Here is an 18,207-nt window from a genome sequence, read left to right as displayed (position 1 = left end):
CAATATGTATGAATGGCTTAGCAATAACTGAGAAGAAAAGCAAAAGTTACCACAAAAGTTATCAGAGAATGATTCATTCATCTGAAACTGTCACAACATTGTTAACTAGCTATACCTCAATACAAAATTAAAAGTTTTAAATCCAGGCTTTACAATGAGATAAATTAGAAATATGCAAATATATTTATAGAGCTCATTCCAATTGCATCATCCACCTTTCAGTAAAAGTACAAATAAATATTTTATGTGTTTTTCCTCCTGCAAGAATTTCTATCATCTATTGTTTTCATTTGTATCCATCAAATCCATAAATTACTTAGCATCTCTCCCTTCTTTCTGTATGAAATAATCATTTGGGATTTTTAAAGTACTAAATACCACAAAGGAATTTTTGACATTGTCACTGTCAATTTGCTACTATATATATTAACAAAAAGCAAAGTTTAGAGCAATATTTTTAAAAATGTAACATTCTATGACATTCTTTTTTTATTTACTGAGCCTCACAGAGAGATTAAACCTAATTTCTTTAAAAGAAAGGACCATTGTTGGACATGGCAATTAGTCCCACTGCAGTTTAGGAAATTATCAGCTCATATGTAGTCATTCAGTAATATCCCTTACTATAGTCAAACTATTTAAATATTAAATATACTGACTGCACAAGGATAATTGGGAAATTAAGAGTCCATTTAGCTTCATGTTAGAAGTAATGAAATCCATAAGCTCTCTAAGGTGACAGCCATACATGTGACATATTTTATGCACCTTAAAAAATTTTAATTCCTTAGCTATAGATGGTTTGTCTATAACTTCTACACGTAGGGTTGTGATCACCTTGCATTTCTATTATAAACTAACATAAATGAATGTAGGGGAACAAAAATATTTCAAAAACTGTATCTATTTTCATTTTTAAGAAACAATACCCATTAAAAAAAAAAAAAACATTAGGTTACTGCCTTTAAAGTTCAAGTTCCATTATCTTAAGATATAAACACACTTTGATATGAGATTTTTATAAAAACCACACATACAAGCTTCAGGTAGAGCTGTAATAAACAAATTCCTTTTATAAACACAATTTTAACTGAAAAGCCACAGTAGATGGAAAAAAAAAAAGAAGAAAGGATATTACCTGGTAAAATCCAGTGACATCTACAATAGTTTTACAGCACATTTAAGCATTCTACGGTTTTATATCTTTACCTGCCTTCCATTTCTTAGTTGCTCCTTAAAAAATTGCCAATTACGACTATAGGTTCAACTTCAAACTTCGTCCTGATTTTGAGTGCCAGGAAAAGCAAAACAACAATCCAAATTTCCATCTTAATGTTATAACCTCACTTCAAAAATGGTTTTATTTAAATTACAATGCCCATCTAAATAGAAAAAAAAAAAAGAAAACCAAGCAGCAACATGTAATTATACATAATAGTTATTCATTATATGGGAAGTGTTTTTTAGGATGGTATATCTAGAATGCACTTGCTCTGTGAGTCTCTTCAGTAATTAAATTGACTTAGACCAACACTATCAAAAGTAAGAGTACTGTAATAAGGGGCACACATTTACAATACTGCTAGCCTTAAAAGCAGTAAAGCAAAAGAAAATATACCAAATAGCACATGCATATCTCACAGAACTTCCACTGAACTATCAATGACTTTTATGCAATGTGCTCTTTTCTGTAACTTTATTAACAACTACCAAAAAAGGAAAGATGAGATTGAAATCAATGGTACTGAACTGAATTGTTTGAAGCCAGTGCCCCATTTGTGGGGAAAAGTGCATTTAATTCAGCAGCAATATAGCACAGTGTGAAGATATTGTGCTTAGACGCAGATATTCCAGAACTGAAAGATGTACAAGGCAAGTCAAGATATAAAACCATAGTACACTGTTAAATAACCTTGAAACATACATATATTGCAGTGTTCAAAGAAAAACATTCATTTCATTGTACAAGGCTAGGGAGAAATCCTTAAAGTTACCTATCGCAGTTTATGATATAATAAATACATATCTATATAGCATTGTATATACATATATAGAATGTGTTTATGTGTGTTTATGTGTATCTTTTTCTTTTTTTGCCAAATTATTCTGTTAGTTTCTGTGGATCTGCAACTTTCAGGAATGAAAACTCCTTTACACTACAAGTTTCTGTTCCCCTAAACTTCAGAAAAGATATTTATACTAGAAAAGGTATCAATACTTTCCCCCAACCCAAAGACTTACTTCAGATATTTTGCTTCACAATTGATCAGAGAAACACAATTAAAGGAATTCAAAATTTTTTGACTGTATCTTTTCACTTTGCCAGTTGTTTCAACAAGCAGATATCTTTTAATATTAAATCAGCTGATGCAAATTCTTTAGCAAAGGATATAAATGAGATTTTGCTGATCAAAACAGAGCAAATCAAAACCAAAAAAAAATAAAATAAAATAAAATCCAGTGATTTACTCTGACTGTAAACAATATATAAAATTCAAATCTCAAATTTCAAAATAAGTTAAAAGAAAAATTCTACCTTCAGGGCCTATAATACTAAAAAGATCTGACAATTGGTAAGGGGAAAATATATATGAAAAGTTGCAACAAAATTGCTTGCCCAGAATTTTTGCTAAGAAAAAGTATATCTAACTATACTACCTCTGGCCCTTAAGTTTAATAATTTCATAATTTGTTGGCAAATGTTTTAAGCAAACTGGCATATCATATTACACAACAGAAAAACATCCATCAAGTTCAGCAAAGAAAACTTATATAAGCTTTTTGTACAGAATTTAAAAAAATCTAAATGGCTATGATTCCTCTATTAGCAGAAACACATAAACATAGTCTTTATAAATCTGCCAAATATATCAATATCTACATAAATAGATACAGATATAGATATGAAACATTAACGGCAGTCTATTTTTGAACAGTGTGTGGGACCAGCAGATTTGTATCAGACCATGGCACGATATGGACCCTGCATCTTTAGGAACTGAATGATGAAAGAAGGACCCCCAGCAACAATCTGAGGTGGAAGATGGCTGAGTGGACAGTTCTCAATACTCATGATTGAAAGCTTGCTGCAAAGAGCCAGCTCAAAGGGAAGGCTATGCAGGTTGGGGTTGTCATTCAAATACAGTTCTTCTAGATTCTCCAGTGTACCTGTTATAAAAAATAATTTTTAAAAAATTAGTTATTATTTAAAAAGCTCAACTGAGCATGATCCTTATCCTGGGTATCACACATACTGAACACACAGTGCCTTTTACTCTCTTCTCTTAGTTTTAAAACTCTCTACAACCATGGATCTCAAACTTTCCTGCTTATTCAAATAAACAAGGGAGATTTTTAAAAAGTGATGTCCAGGTCACGTGCTATACCAATAAAAATCTCTTCCTTTATGTTTGGTTTTCAAGCTCAGTTTCTTTGAAAAAATATATACTGTATCTCCAGAGACTCTGTTTGGGATAGCCTGGCATTCATGTGTATTTTAAATTTCAAAAATTATATAATCAACTTACATAGTAAGTGCCTATAATTACTTTCATGTTGAAGAAATGTGATCATTTCTCTTAGTAATAAATTTCTCACGTGAAAGGTTAAGAGAGTTATTATGTATTTGCCAGTAAGGCAAAAGTCAATTTATGTAATCTTTTAAAATTTTTCCTTAGACCATCTTAGGATACTCATACTTTCTAGGCAAATAGTCTCAAGCAATTGCATGTGGCCAGCTGGATAAGCACACTAGAAATAAGTATATAAAGTTGCTTTATGAGTTTCCAATTTTTTAATTTCAAAATCTTAATATTTGACAGTGGTATGTAATAGAACTAATTTAAAAAGTTACTAGATATTGGATTTGTTTACATTTAAGATTTTATGTATTATTCAGAGCAACCTTACGGAAAGTTACTAGAATCCATATTTTATAGATAGGAACCTGAAGCTTAGGGAGGTTCTGTACCTTATTCAATGCCACAAAACCAGAAGCAGTAGAGCCAGATTTTGAATTGTCTATTGTACTCCAAAACCATCCTTAACCACTCATCTATAGTGCCTCTGAAACAGCATGGTATAGATGAGAGAATAACAAATGGGATTACTAATTTTAGTACTATGTGACTGTAATTGATTAAAACACTGTAACATGAAGCAACTTGCACTGCGTAAAATTCAAGGTGTTCATATTGACAGTATGAAATAATGGGTATGAAAACACTTGGAAAATTCTAAAGTAACTCAAATATTAACATTAATCAAATATTAATATCAATCCTAAAACCTCACAAGGGAAAATTCTTTTGGCATAAGAAACTAATTTAATTCACGCTTGTGTAATTTTTAAACTTGGAAGAAAAAGAACTCCTCCAAATTAACGTTAAATCTACTGAAATACAAGTATGCTAAAACATTCTCAAATATTATGTTAAACTCAATTCCCCATGAGGAAACCTAATAAAAACTAACCAACTACTACTATTACTACTAGTGCTCTATAAAAAAAATCTTGAGCTTGATGTAATTTGAGTAAGTTGACAAAAATAGTAGATTTATTTATCAGAAACACTGCTTGAACACATGTTCTAATAACTAATGAAAGCATGTTATTAGTACAGTCAAATACCCAAAGGGTTCATACCAATTTCCTCAGGAAGATGAGTAAGTAGGTTCTCTCCAAGGCCTAGATGTGTAAGATTGGTAAGGTGACCAATGCCTCTGGGAAGAGTGGTCAGTTGGTTGTTTGTCAAGACTAATTTCTAAAAGGTTAACAAAATAAAAGACGGTTACATGTATGTTTCCCGTAACTGATGTAAATTTTTTAAAAACTACATCTACTAAACAGCAAGATAAATTTATAGGGAAATTAGATTGACTAATATTATATAGTAGTAATGTAGTATTAGTCACTCAGTCGTGTCTGACTCTGCGACCCCACAGACTGTAGCCCTCCAGGAATCTCTGTCCATGGGATTCTCCAGGCAAGAATACTGGAGTGGGTTGTATTCCTTTCTCCAGAGGATCTTCCCAACCCAGATACTGAACCTGGGTCTCCTGCATAGCAGGCAGATTCTTTACTGTCTGAGCTACATATTATATAAAAATCACTAAATAACTTTTTCTTTCAAACACTATCATTTGTTAGGAAGACAAAAGCAGCTAGGTTACATGAACATAAAATTCAGCTCTAATAGGAAAATCTATTTGGTCCAAGAATAAAAAAATGTACAATTTGGAATGCATCCCAAAAACTTTAATTATATACCTATAAAATCATCAGAATGTTTTACCTGCAAATCCTTAAGATAAGCAATTTCATTTGGCAAGGATTCCAATTTGTTCTCCTCTAGATCCAATTCTCTTAACTTCCTAAGGTTTCCAAGGCCATGAGGAAGCTTCTTTAGAAGATTGTTTGATAATATTAAAACCTAAAGAGAAATTATTGATAATGTTTGACAACCCACAAAACAGAAATATATTATCATCATGTGCCTTAAAATTAAGCAATGTTAATTTTCTAAACAGTGAATATTTAGGGTAATGTCTAATTATATAACAAGATATTAAACTTACTATTCTAAAAAAAAAATTACCATAGTTACTGGAAACAAAATAGTTTGATAAAGTCAAAACTAATGAAAGCAAAAGGAAAGAATTTAAACTAAATTACAAAAAATATGAAAATTATTAACTACTTGCACTAAGATTCATACAGGTAATGGTATTTTGATACTGAATGGTTACAAATATCTATCTAATAGGAAACCAATTATTTATTCAAAACTCCTTACAAGCAAGCCATCATTTAAGGTAGGTAACAATTGACTTCTAAACTGCCTATATCAATCCACTAGTTATTATTTGTAGTAAATTTATTACATTGCAGGGCATCCTGCAGTATCTTGAATAAGAAGGGGAAAAAAGGTTGAAGTAGATACAAGTCTTCATTCTCAGAGAAGTTATAGTGGAGGGGGGTTAGGTAGGCAAACAATACTGAGTATGGGGATAGTGAGAAGAGCACTAAATGGAAAGATCTATGTAAGGCTCTAGCTAAATTTTTATGCCCACTTATTTCTTCCAAAGTTATACTACATACAATGAAGTAAACATATTCAATAAGACCAAGAAAATGACAATAGTAGCTATCACTGAGTTTACTACTATTTGTATGCATGCTAAGTTGCTTCAGCTGTATCCGATTCTTTGTGACCCACTGGACTGCAACCCCCCAAGCTCCTTTGTCCATGGGAGTCTCCGGGCAAGAATACTGGAATGGGTTGCCATACCCTCCTCCAGGGGATCTTCCCAATCCAGGGATTGAACCCATGTCCCCTGTGTCTCTTGCACTGGCAGGTGGATTCTTTACCACTAACACCACATATTAAATGAAAAATGTGCATTATTGCATTTAGTCTTAATTACAATTCTATGTGGAGAAGGAAATGGCAACCCACTCCAATATTCTTGCCTGGAAAATCCCATGGATGGAGGAACGTGCCAGGCTACAGTCCATGGGGTCACAAAGAGTCAAACACAACTGAGTGACTTCATTAGCACTAGCACAATTCTATGAGGAATATATTACTATCCCCATTACTTTCCCCAGCTGAGGAAACTGAAGCTTGGGTACATTAAATCCATAAATAGTTAAAAGGGGAATTGTACCCAGATCTATTTGGCTTCAAAGTTCCTGCTGTTAGCCATTACACCATACTTTTTCACCTTATTAAATACAATAATAAAAGAATAGAAAAATTAGAATTTTTAAAAAAACATGAGGACAATTTTAGAAATATTTACTATTAGTAAGCTTTTTCATCAAAAGAGTGAAAATGCTAGGGATTCAGAGGCAGGAGAAATCTTTGAGGAAGTAACAGGAAGGTAGATCTTTGTTAACTACTTTAACAACAAAGTAGTTGCTAAACTGTGTCTGAGTCTTTGCAACTCCATGGACTGCACGGATCTTTAATTGTGAGAAATAATTTTAAAAGAAAAATTTTAAGGGGATGAGAAAAGAGCATTCTAGATACTGGGAACAATAAAGGTACAGAGCTAGAAATATGCACACATTGCCAACAAAGAAACTAATCAATTCAGTTAGTAAATAAAAGAGGAGGTGGGTAATTAGGATGAAAAAGTAGGTCAGAATTATATGAAGGGTGCTGAATGCCAATATGAGGAACCCAGAATTATTTTAGAGGACAATGGTATAGCATTCTTAGAAAGAATTAAGAAAAAAAATACAAAAGATGCTGCGCTTTAGAGACCCTTTCTTTCAAAGATAGTTAATAGTATTCAAACCGACCGACTTTTAGTGGGCAAGAGTGATTCAAAAGCATTGAGCCCAGATTAAGTCAACACTTCATCATCCTAATACAGCTGCATGTTTAAGAGAGCACTACATTTCTTTTTTTAATTGACAGAATCTGGACTATTTATTTATTTATGACCACTTCACGTGGCATACAGGACCTTAGTTCTCCAACCAGGGATCAAATCCACACCCTCTGCATTGGGAGTGAAGAGTTTGAACAACTGAACTGCTAGGGAAGTCCTGAGAGCACTAACACTTCTAATTATGATCTTCAATTATGAAACTGATTAATTGTAAACTTCATAAGTGAGGTAACTGTGGAAAAGTCTAATGAGTTCTAAATGTTCTTTTATACTCACCTCAAGAGAAACAAGACCAGACACATCCTCAGGGATCTTTGTGAGCTGATTGGTAGCTAAATTCAATTCTACCATACTGGTCCAAGTTCCAAAATCCAAGGGAAGTGATGTCAATTGATTGTCCTGACAGAGATAAAACGAAGCATTCAAGGTAAAACCACAAAAACAAAGCTCCATATGTAACTCCCTATAGAAAGAGAATTCTTAAACAGAAAAAGACATTCCCTTTCTTTAATATCTAAATATAGAAAGAAAGAAAAACAAGGAACAAAAACACTCAGCCTCCAAAGTTTTCCATACAGTTAAGTTCAGTCACTAAGTCGTGTCCGATTTTCATGACGCCATGGGCTACAGCACGTCAGGATTCCCTGTCCATCACCAACCCCGGAGCTTGCTCAAAATGATGTCCATCGAGTAGGTGATGCCATCCAACCATTTCATTATCTGTAGTCTCCTCCTCCTGCCTTCAGTCGTTCCCAGCATCAGGGTCTTTTCCATGGAGTCAGTTCTTCACATCAGGTGGCCAAAGTATTGGAGTTTCAGCTTCAACATCAGTCCTTCCAATGAACACCCAGGACTGATCTCCTTTAGGATGGACTGGTTGGATCTCCTTGCTGTCCAAGGGACTCTAGAGAGCCTTCTCCAACACCACAGTTCAAAAGCATCAATTCTTCAGCGCTCAGCTTTCTTTATAGTCCAACTCTCACATCCATACATGACCCCTGGAAAAACCATAGCCTTGACTAGACGGACCTTTGTTGACAAAGTAAGGTCTCTGCTGTTTAATATGCTATCTAGGTTGGTCGTAACTTTTCTTCCAAGGAGTAAGTGTCTTTTAATTTCATGGCTGCAATCACCATCTGCTGTGATTTTGGAGCCCAAAAAATAGTCAGCCACTGTTTCTACTGTTTCCCCATCTATTTGCCATGAAGTGACGGGACCGGATGCCATGATCTTAGTTTTCTGAATGTTGAGCTTTAAGCTAACTTTTTTCACTCTACTCTTTCACTTTCATCAAGAGGCTCTTTAGTTCTTCACTTTCTGCCATAAGGGTGGTTATCATCTACATATCTGAGGTTATTGATATTTCTCCTAGCAATCTTGATTCCAGCTTGTGCTTCCTCCAGCCCAGCGTTTCTCATCATGCACTCTACATATAAGTTAAATAAGCTTATATATATTGACACACTAATATACAGCCTTGACAAACTCCTTTTCCTATTTGGAACCAGTCTGTTGTTTCATGTCCAGGTCTAACTGTTGCTTCCTGACCTGCATACAGGTTTCTCAAGAGTCAGGTCAGGTGGTGTGGTATTTCCATCTCTCAGAATTTTCCATAGTTTGTTGTGATCCACATAGTCAAAGGCTTTGGCATAGTCAATAAAGCAGAAATAGATGTTTTCCTGGAACTCTTTTGCTTTTCCATGATTCAGCAGATGTTGGCCATTTGATCTCTGGTTCACCTGCCTTTTCTAAAACCAGCTTGAACATCTGGAAGTTCACGGTTCACATATTGCTGAAGCCTGGCCTGGAGAATTTTGAGCATTACCTTACTAGTGTGTAAGATGACTACAATTGTGTGTAGTTTAAGCATTCTTTGGCATTGCCTTTCTTTGGGACTGGAGTGAAAACTGACCTTTTCCAGTCCTGTGGCCACTGCTGAGTTTTCCAAATTTGCTGACATATAGAGTGCAGCACTTTCACAGCATCATCTTTCGGGATTTGAAATAGCTCAACTGGAATTCCATCACCTCCACTAGCTTTGTTCGTAGTGATGCTTTCTAAGGCCCACTTGACTTCACATTCCAGGATGTCTGGTTCTAGCTGAGTGTGAGTGATCACACCATCGTGATAATCTTGGTTGTGAAGATCTTTTTTGTACAGTTCTTCTGTGTATTCTTGCCACCTCTTCTTAATATCTTCTGCTTCTGATAGGTCCCTACCATTTCTGCCCTTTATTGAGCCCATCTTTGCATGAAATGTTCCCTTGGTAGCTCTAATAGTCTTGAAGAGATCTCTAGTCTTTCCCATTCTATTGTTTTCCTCTATTTCTTTGCATTGGTTGGTGAGGAAGGCTTTCTTATCTCTCCTTGCTATTCTTTGGAACTCTGCATTCAAATGGGTATATCTTTCCTTTTCTCCTTTGCTTTTCACTTCTCTTCTTTTTACAGCTATTTGTACAGCCTCCCCAGCCAGCCATCTTGCTTTTTTACATTTCTTTTTCTTGGGGATGGTCTTGATCCCTGTCTCCTGTACAATGTCATGAACCTCCATCCATAGTTCATCAGGCACTCTGTCTATCAGATCTAGTCCCTTAAATCTATTTCTCACTTCCACTGTATAATCATAAGGGATTTGATTTAGCTCATACCTGAATGGTCTAGTGGTTTTCCCCACTTTCTTCAGTTTAAGTCTGAATTTGGCAATAAGGAGTTCATGATCTGAGCCACAGTCAGCTCCCGGTCTTGTTTTTGCTGACTGTATAGAGCTTCTCCATCTTTGGCTGCAAAGAATATAATTAATCTGATATCGGTGTTGACCATCTGGTGATGCCCGTGTGTAGTCTTCTCTTGTGTTGTTGGAAGAGGGTGTTTGCTATGACCAGTGCGTTCTCTTGGCAAAACTCTTATTAGCCTTTGCCCTGCTTCATTCTGTACTCCAAGGGCAAATTTGCCTGTTACTCCAGGTGTTTCTTGACTTCCTACTTTTGCATTCCAAGTCTATGCCCCAACCAGTAATGCTGAAGAAGCTGAAGTTGAACGGTTTTATGAAGACCTACAAGGCCTTTTAGAACTAACATCCCAAAAAAGATGTCCTTTTCATTATACGGGACTGGAATGCAAAAGTAGGAAGTCAAGAAAAATAAGTTTGTTCACTACAAATTAAATTGCTGGACAAACCATTTTTCATTTCTTCCTTCCTTCTGCAATAAAATTTCTTTTCCTTACTACAAATGTGATTCATTCATGGTAGAGAATATAGACAAGCAACAAGAAACTAAAAATCACCCACTGGGAGAAAATAGTTGCAAATCATATAACTGACAAAGCATTAACATCCAAAATACATAAAGAACTGCAACTCAACAGTAAAAAAAGAAAAACCCAAACAATCCAATTTAAAAATGAGCACAGCATAAGGAAGAAACAATTGCCCATTCTGATAAATCATAAATACACTAAAAGTACTAGTTAAAGTAGTGATTTTCCCCTAACACAAATAGAGGCTTACCTTCATATTCAGCTTACTTAATACTTTTGCTCTGGAGAAAATTCCAAATGGGATTTTGTTGATTCGATTGTGTTCCATATTGAGGGAATAGATAGTGGAAAATTGAGAGGGACCACCTACTGGATATAACTGGAAGCAATTTCTAGCTAATGTCAAACTATTCAGTTTCACAAGACTTGATAAAAGACTCTGTTAAAAACAAAAAATGAAATAAGCATAATAATTAGAACTATAACAAGACTTATTCTGTAGAACATAGAGCAGCAGTACCAAACAAATGCCTGGGGGAGTCTTGCAGGTAACAAATGACAGACACTGGCTGGGCCGGTTCTATAATGCCTCATCCAGAAGGAAAGTCATTCACTACTCAGCTCTAGCTAATTGTTACCTTGCAGGGATGTGCAGCCAATGTAGTCAGATTTTCAGAATTTAGGAAGAAACAGGAAATTCATTTACTTATATTAAATCTCCTTTTATTCTTTGGCTTTATTTAAAATACTCTACAGGGTAAAGATAATGTATCTGTGGGTAAGAGGTGTTTCATGAGTGGCCAGTTTGAGACCTCTCATACAGGATCTTACAGAGGACTGGTATCAGACAGTCCTGGGTCTGAGTCCTGACTCCATCACCTGCTGTGTATTCAGTGCTATTCAAGTCTTGGTTAAGTATCTATCTCTAAATTATTATTAAGATTAATATAATACCTGACACAGAATAAGGTATCATTCAGTAATTTAAATGTTCCTTTTAAGAATATTAAATTCAGAAGGTAACACTACTTTTTGATATTATATAATACATTGCTTTTCCATACTGTAAATTTCTGAGGGAATATACATCTATCAAACAAGTATTCACTTAGCACATAACCCCATATTCCCTCTTACTTCAGTCCCCCACCGTGTAACCAGAGTACTAGGTGTTTAGTATTATAAAAGGATCTCTACCATCAGGAAGACTAAATTCCATTTAGAGAAATAAAGCACACAGATAGGAAAAAGAAAATAATATACAACTCTATATAATCAATAATAAATTATACAGAATAGGCTCTTGCTATTCAAAGTCTGGTTTAAAGAAGAGCAGCATCCGTATCCCCAGAGAGCTTGTTAGAAATGTGGACTCTTAGGCCCCACCTCCACAGAATCATAATATGAATCTTAAGATTTCCAGGTGATTTGTATGCTCATTAATGTTTGAGAAACACTGGTTCAGGCTATAAAATAGTTTTAAATCCTGGTCCCATCTTTTAGTAGTTCATGACTTTGAGCAAGTTATCTCTCTGAACCTTTGTTCTATTCATTTGTAAGAGGATGATGTCTTGTTTTATAGGTTGTAGTAAAGATTTTTTAAATAAATAAATATATATATATATAAGTAACTTTATAAGTCACTTCTTTATTTAAATTCAAAGAAAAGGAGAAATACTGGAATAACTGGAAAAGCAGAAGACAATTTAAAGTGAGTGAAATCTTAAAGGATGAAAAACCATTTTAAATACTCAGAGAAGCAGAAGAAAACATTCTGGATTGCTGTAAGGCAGCTCTCCAACCTTTTCATTCTAAGGTCATACTGTGAAGCTTTGAGGTTGCTGACCATTGCTGCAGAGTCAAACACATCTGGGTTCCCATCTCAGATCTTCTACTTACCAGCCTTGTAAGCTTCAGTGAATTAATCAATCAATATATCTCTCACTATATTCCCAGAAAAAAATATTTCAGGGTGACACATTTGGCCAAAAACATGACTTCTCAAGTCTTATTTCTCTATTTGATGAGACCACTCCAATAATCAGTAGGATTACAGTGAAGATAAAAATGAAATAATACATGTAAAGCTTCCAGCCTTATGCCTTGAGTATATGGGCTTAAATTTATTAAGTTCCTTCTCCTTTAGTCTTTGGGTATCCATTAAAACTAGTCCATTTGCAGACAGTCTTCAAATGGAAAAGTATATAGTGATTTTGCCAGCTCCGATTTCAGCAATATAATGAGCCCCCTTTGAAAATCACTTTCCCGATTTTTCTTGCCAGCTTGAATATCTAAGTGCTGTTTAATGGTTTTTATTGTTTTTCTTGTTATTATAAATGCAGATAATTACACATTTGCATTAAGAATATGCTACTTCCAAAGCACATAGACTACCTTTAAATAAAAATGCTTTCCAATGTTTGAACAAGGCCTATCAAGTATTTCATCCATACTTCTCTATCTGAAAATGGGTATGTTTAAATATACACACACACCCCTTCTTCCATAAACAGACTGAAGAGAGCTGTCTTCTTTATAATTCTATCAAAAATAAATCCTGACTTATTTCGGTCACAAAGTTATATGAAAGTACTCAGCACATGTCTTTATCCTAAGATACCCAATAATTATGTTTCCCTTCAGTGACAATATGACTGGATATATAAATAAATGTTAAAATTTCTCACTAGGTGAAACTTGGTATATACCTAGTCTTTACATTTAGACATAATGACACTGTAAAAGAGGTCAGTCTTACTTAAACTCATAAATCACACCCTAAAAGAATGCCAACAAGATCTAATTAATGTGTTAATTATTTGCCTTATTATGGGATATGAATCACTGTTAGAAAAGAGGATGATATTAAACAGTAGAACTTCACCCATTTTCAAGTTAAGAATTACCATTATCACAGAAATTTAAAAATCCAAACAGTCTAGCTGTCAGGGCTATATCTACAATCTGTGGATTCTATTTCCTAATCCCAAACTACTACTTACTACTAACAATAGTGCTCTTTTGCCACAGGTGAGATACTGTCACAGTAGTTTTAGTGAACTGGTCCAGACTAGAAACTACACAAGGTATTTTTAATTATTAGAAAAAAAAGACTTTGCAAAGTTCAGTCAATCCATTAAGTCCACAATTCTTCTCATGTTAGAATATTACAGTAAAATATGCTTGAATAACTATAAGCAAACTTACTAGTTGCTGGGTATGCTAAAACATACCTGCTCTTTCTTTTTTGGAATTTTTTTATCTCAGCGATGGGATATGTATCACAGCACACCCATTATTTAAGCAAACTCAATCATCAAATTTACCAAGCTGTAAAGACTGATTAATCTTCCCTTCATTATGTTATAGACTCGTTTCAAGAGTTTACCATAATTCACTTCTTACCTCTGGTAAAGTAGAAATGTTATTGTTCTCTAAATTTAATTCTTCAAGTGCACTGCATTTTGCCAATGATCTGGGTATTGCTGACAGTCTGTTGTATCTCAGACCAAGACGACTTAAACTGGACAGATTTCCTGTGAACATAAAAAAAAAAAAAAAAAGGAATTGTTTTTTTTAATCTGATAAGCCTGTCACTCTCCCAGGCGATTATCAAGCAATATTTATAAATTACTTTCAAGTACTATTTCAGCAAGAGCCCTAACTTTTTGTACCAAAAAACTACACAGTACACTCTACCAATCAGGATGAAACTGAAGCCACTTTTGTGTCCACCGTCTTAGAGAAATAATGAAATACACAGCTACAAGTCAATTTTTAAAATCAGTTATTGGAAAGTATTGGCACACTTAAATAAAATATTAACCTTTAGACAAGGCCCAGTTGAATAACATCAAAGTAATAAATGATAGAAGTTTACTCCTTGGAAGAAAAGTTATGACCAACCTAGACAGCATATTCAAAAGCAGAGACATTACTTTGCCAACAAAGGTTCGTCTAGTCAAAGCTATGGTTTTCCCAGTGGTCGTGTATAGATGTGAGAGTTGGACTGTGAAGAAAGCTGAGCGCCAAAGAATTGATGCTTTTGAACTGTGGTGTTGGAGAAGACTCTTGGGAGTCCCTTGGACTACAGGGAGATCCAACCAGTCCATTCTAAAGGAGATCAGTCCTGGGTGTTCTTTGGAAGGAGTGATGCTAAAGCTGAAACTCCAGTACTTTGGCAACCTCATGCGAAGAGTTGACTCATTGGAAAAGACTCTGATGCTGGGAGGGATTAGGGGCAGGAGGAAAAGGGGATGACAGACGATGAGATGGCTGGATGGCATCACTGACTCGATGGACATGAGTTTGAGTGAACTCCAGGAGATGGTGATGGACAGGGAGGCCTGGCGTGCTGCGATTCATGGGGTCGCAGAGAGTCGGACACTACTGAGCGACTGAATTGAATAAATGATAATTACTTAAAATACGAGATGCACAATTATTTTGTGAGATCAGAAAGGTTCAATATTTTTCATGAGTTTAAATATAAACAATCCAAAATTTCTCTAAAAAGTTGACTTGATGGTTAAAAATTTCTCAAAATAATTTTTTATGAACAAAAGTGAAAGCTACAGTCTCTCATTATCTAAGCATATCCAGCTTGAGCATATTAGTCACTATTGAATACCTAAAATGAGCAGAGCAGAAAGACAGACATTTTATACTTCTATAGCCAAGACCTATGGTAAGCTACATATAAGCTACATGGATGAATATGATGATATCTGCTATCACAGGTTTAAATCAAATTTAATTTTCAAAATAGTATAAACTCATTTTGATACCAAAAAAGATGAGTAATGAGAATTTAGTTCAATGTATTTTTTTTTTTTTTTTTGTCATGGCTGGTTAATTTCTGATTCAACAATGTAATTGTTGCTACAACCTTTTTAGTTGGGCTAGGTTAAATGTTAGCCTCTAGTTTTAAATTCAACAGTATAACCAGTATTAGAAATTAAAAGGATACTTCATTTTATTATACTTTTCTTTATTGTGCTTCACTGATATTGTGTGTTTATATATCAAAGGTTTGTGGCAACCATACTTTGAACAAATCTACTTGTGCCATTTTTCACAAAAGCATTTGTTCACTTAATGTCTCTGTGTCACATTTTAGTAATTCTCGCTACATTTCAAACTTTTATGTTATTATTATACTTGTTTTGGAGATCTATGATCAGTGATCTTGGATGTTACTAGTGTAATTGTTTTGGGGTGCCATGAACTGCACTTATTTAAGATGGTGAACTTAATTGGTAAATGCTATGTATATTCTTTATGCTCCACCAAACAGTTGCTTCCCTGTCTCTCTCCCTCTCCCCTGAAATACAACAATATTGAAATTAAGCCAATAATGACCCTACAGTGACTTCTAACCAAGTCAAAGTCAGAATTGCATGTCTTTCACTTTAAATCAAAAGCCAGAAATAACTGAAAGAAATCAAAAGAGCTACTCTATAATCTGAATGATACTTTTTCAATAAAGTATTTTTAATTAAGGCATGTATAGTTTTTAGACAAAATGGTACTGCACACTTAATAGACTACAGTACTGTGTAACAGAACTTTTATATACACTGGCAAACAAAAAAATTTGTGTGACACTTTATTGTGATAGTTGCTTTGTTGAAGTGCTCTGAGATGGAATCGACAATATCTCCAAAGTAGGTCTGTATAGAAGTGGATGCCTGTGTCACACAACATTTTGGAGATAAGTATTTTGGTGCCTTTCAACTTTCAGCAACTGTCTGATGTTTGTCAATTTCTTTCGAATTTCTGCTCTATTTTTCAGAAAGTCATTGTATGAATAACTTTTAGATACATTACTCCAATATTTACAGAAAACATGTATTAGCCTACAGAATAAGATAAGCCTTAAACCTAGCAGAGCAGTCACCTTGTCTCATATTCCTCATCTAGTTATATTCATTTGCATCTTTCCAGCCTGGTAGGCTGCAGTCCATGGAGTCGCTAGGAGTCGGACACGACTGAGCGACTTCATTTTCACTTTTCACTTTCATGCATTGGAGAAGGAAATGGCAACCCACTCCAGTGTTCTTGCCTGGAGAATCCCAGGGACAGTGGAGCCTGGTGGGCTGCAGTCTACGGGGTCTCACAGAGTCGGAGGCAACTGAAGCAACTTAGCAGCAGCAGGAGCTCTTGCTGAAGAAAATAGTGATCAAAATTGTAAGAAATGCCCAAATGGAGCTAATTTTTACCCTTTACATTTTTAAGAGTTAGTTACTGGTATCAAAAATACTCTGATAAGTCTATATACCATAAGTCTAGCCAACTACAGTGCAAAAAAACCTTAGCAATCATTTCAATTCCTGCAATTAGAACTATTCCAGAGGTATGGTATACTCATTTTCATTACGTTCTTATAACAGTGTTTGGAAACTGGGTCAAGAGTTCACTAGTTATGATTAATTAAGATTTCCAACAGGCAGAAAACTGAATTAAAAAGCAACAGTAAAAACGACCACTTAGAAAAGACAAGTTAACTTTGTCTTTACAGTGCTTCCTAAATTAAATAAGGATGCTTCACCACTGTCTTTCTAATGACACTCCAGGGATATGTGTCAATTTTGGAGGTGGGGGGGAAACAAGCAGAGAACTGGATCACTTTCCAAAGTTCCAGAGAATTCAGAGATTAAAAATAAGTACAAGAACATTATTATTTCTATCAGTGAACTATGACATTGTAGTGTTAGTTGCTCAGTCGTGTCCGACTCTGCGACCCCATGGATTGTAGCCCACAGGCTCCTCTGTCCATGGAATTCTCCAGGCAAGAATACTGGAGTGGGCAGCCATTCCTTTCTCCACTATGACATTAAATATGATACAAATATTACTTGGAAATTGGGCTGGCAAAAAATAATCTGCTTTATGATGAAATTATAGTCAAGTTTCTAATAGCAAAAAATGGGGACCACCTTTATGTTTAAGAATTGATGCATAATTATTTAGATTGAAGGCATCACAGTGTAACAGCAAAAACAAAGGATATTCTATATCTACGTGTCCCTGGGTAAGTTACTTAACTTAGTCTATCTCCTCATCCATAAAGTGAGGATAATGTCTAATATCTGACAGGGTTGCTCTAATGATTAAATACAATGTATGTAAGATACTTAGTACAATGACTGATATGAAATAGATACTCAAAAGATAATCCTATTCTATGGTACTACTATAGTCTGCTATATTCTGTACCTATTAAAATTATTCTACAAAAAATCTTGTAAGATATGAAAGACTGTTATGACATTAAATGAAGTCAGGTAACAAAATCATGTGTTTTGTATGATCTGTATGATTACATACACATGCAAAGAGTTTAAGTTATCTCTATATGATAGAAATACAGATTAAATTTTTTTCTTTGAACTTGTCTAGAATTTCCCTAATTTTCTATAATTTTTTAATTTTAAAATGTCCTTTTGATAAAGAAAAATTCTGTAATTCTGAAGTCAGTTTAATTTTAAAAACTGTGATATCTTTATACCATCCTTTTATTGAATGAATAGTTTACATTATGGAGAAG

General features: G+C 34.6%; 1 protein-coding gene across 4 annotated transcripts in view; it reads right to left on the bottom strand.

The window, feature by feature from the left end:
• Positions 1–1,041: 1,041 nt before the first annotated feature.
• The window catches only part of SHOC2 (SHOC2 leucine rich repeat scaffold protein), an 87,433-nt gene continuing 70,267 nt past the window's right edge, over positions 1,042–18,207 (bottom strand). For all 4 annotated transcript variants that reach the window (XM_061403438.1, XM_061403439.1, XM_061403437.1 and 1 more), the window contains exons 4-9: positions 14,064–14,194; positions 10,909–11,097; positions 7,678–7,800; positions 5,295–5,432; positions 4,646–4,763; positions 1,042–3,168 (exon numbers count right to left, since the gene is read on the bottom strand). In XM_061403438.1, coding sequence (XP_061259422.1) covers positions 2,960–3,168; positions 4,646–4,763; positions 5,295–5,432; positions 7,678–7,800; positions 10,909–11,097; positions 14,064–14,194 — 908 coding nt within the window. In that variant the 3' untranslated portion in view covers positions 1,042–2,959. The remainder of the gene's footprint in view (positions 3,169–4,645; positions 4,764–5,294; positions 5,433–7,677; positions 7,801–10,908; positions 11,098–14,063; positions 14,195–18,207) is intronic.

The sequence above is a fragment of the Bos javanicus genome, chromosome 26, assembly GCF_032452875.1.
Source record: "Bos javanicus breed banteng chromosome 26, ARS-OSU_banteng_1.0, whole genome shotgun sequence".
Taxonomy (NCBI): Eukaryota; Metazoa; Chordata; class Mammalia; order Artiodactyla; family Bovidae; genus Bos; species Bos javanicus.
Note: the sequence above shows the minus strand (reverse complement) of the source record. Positions and strands in the feature narration are given on the sequence as shown.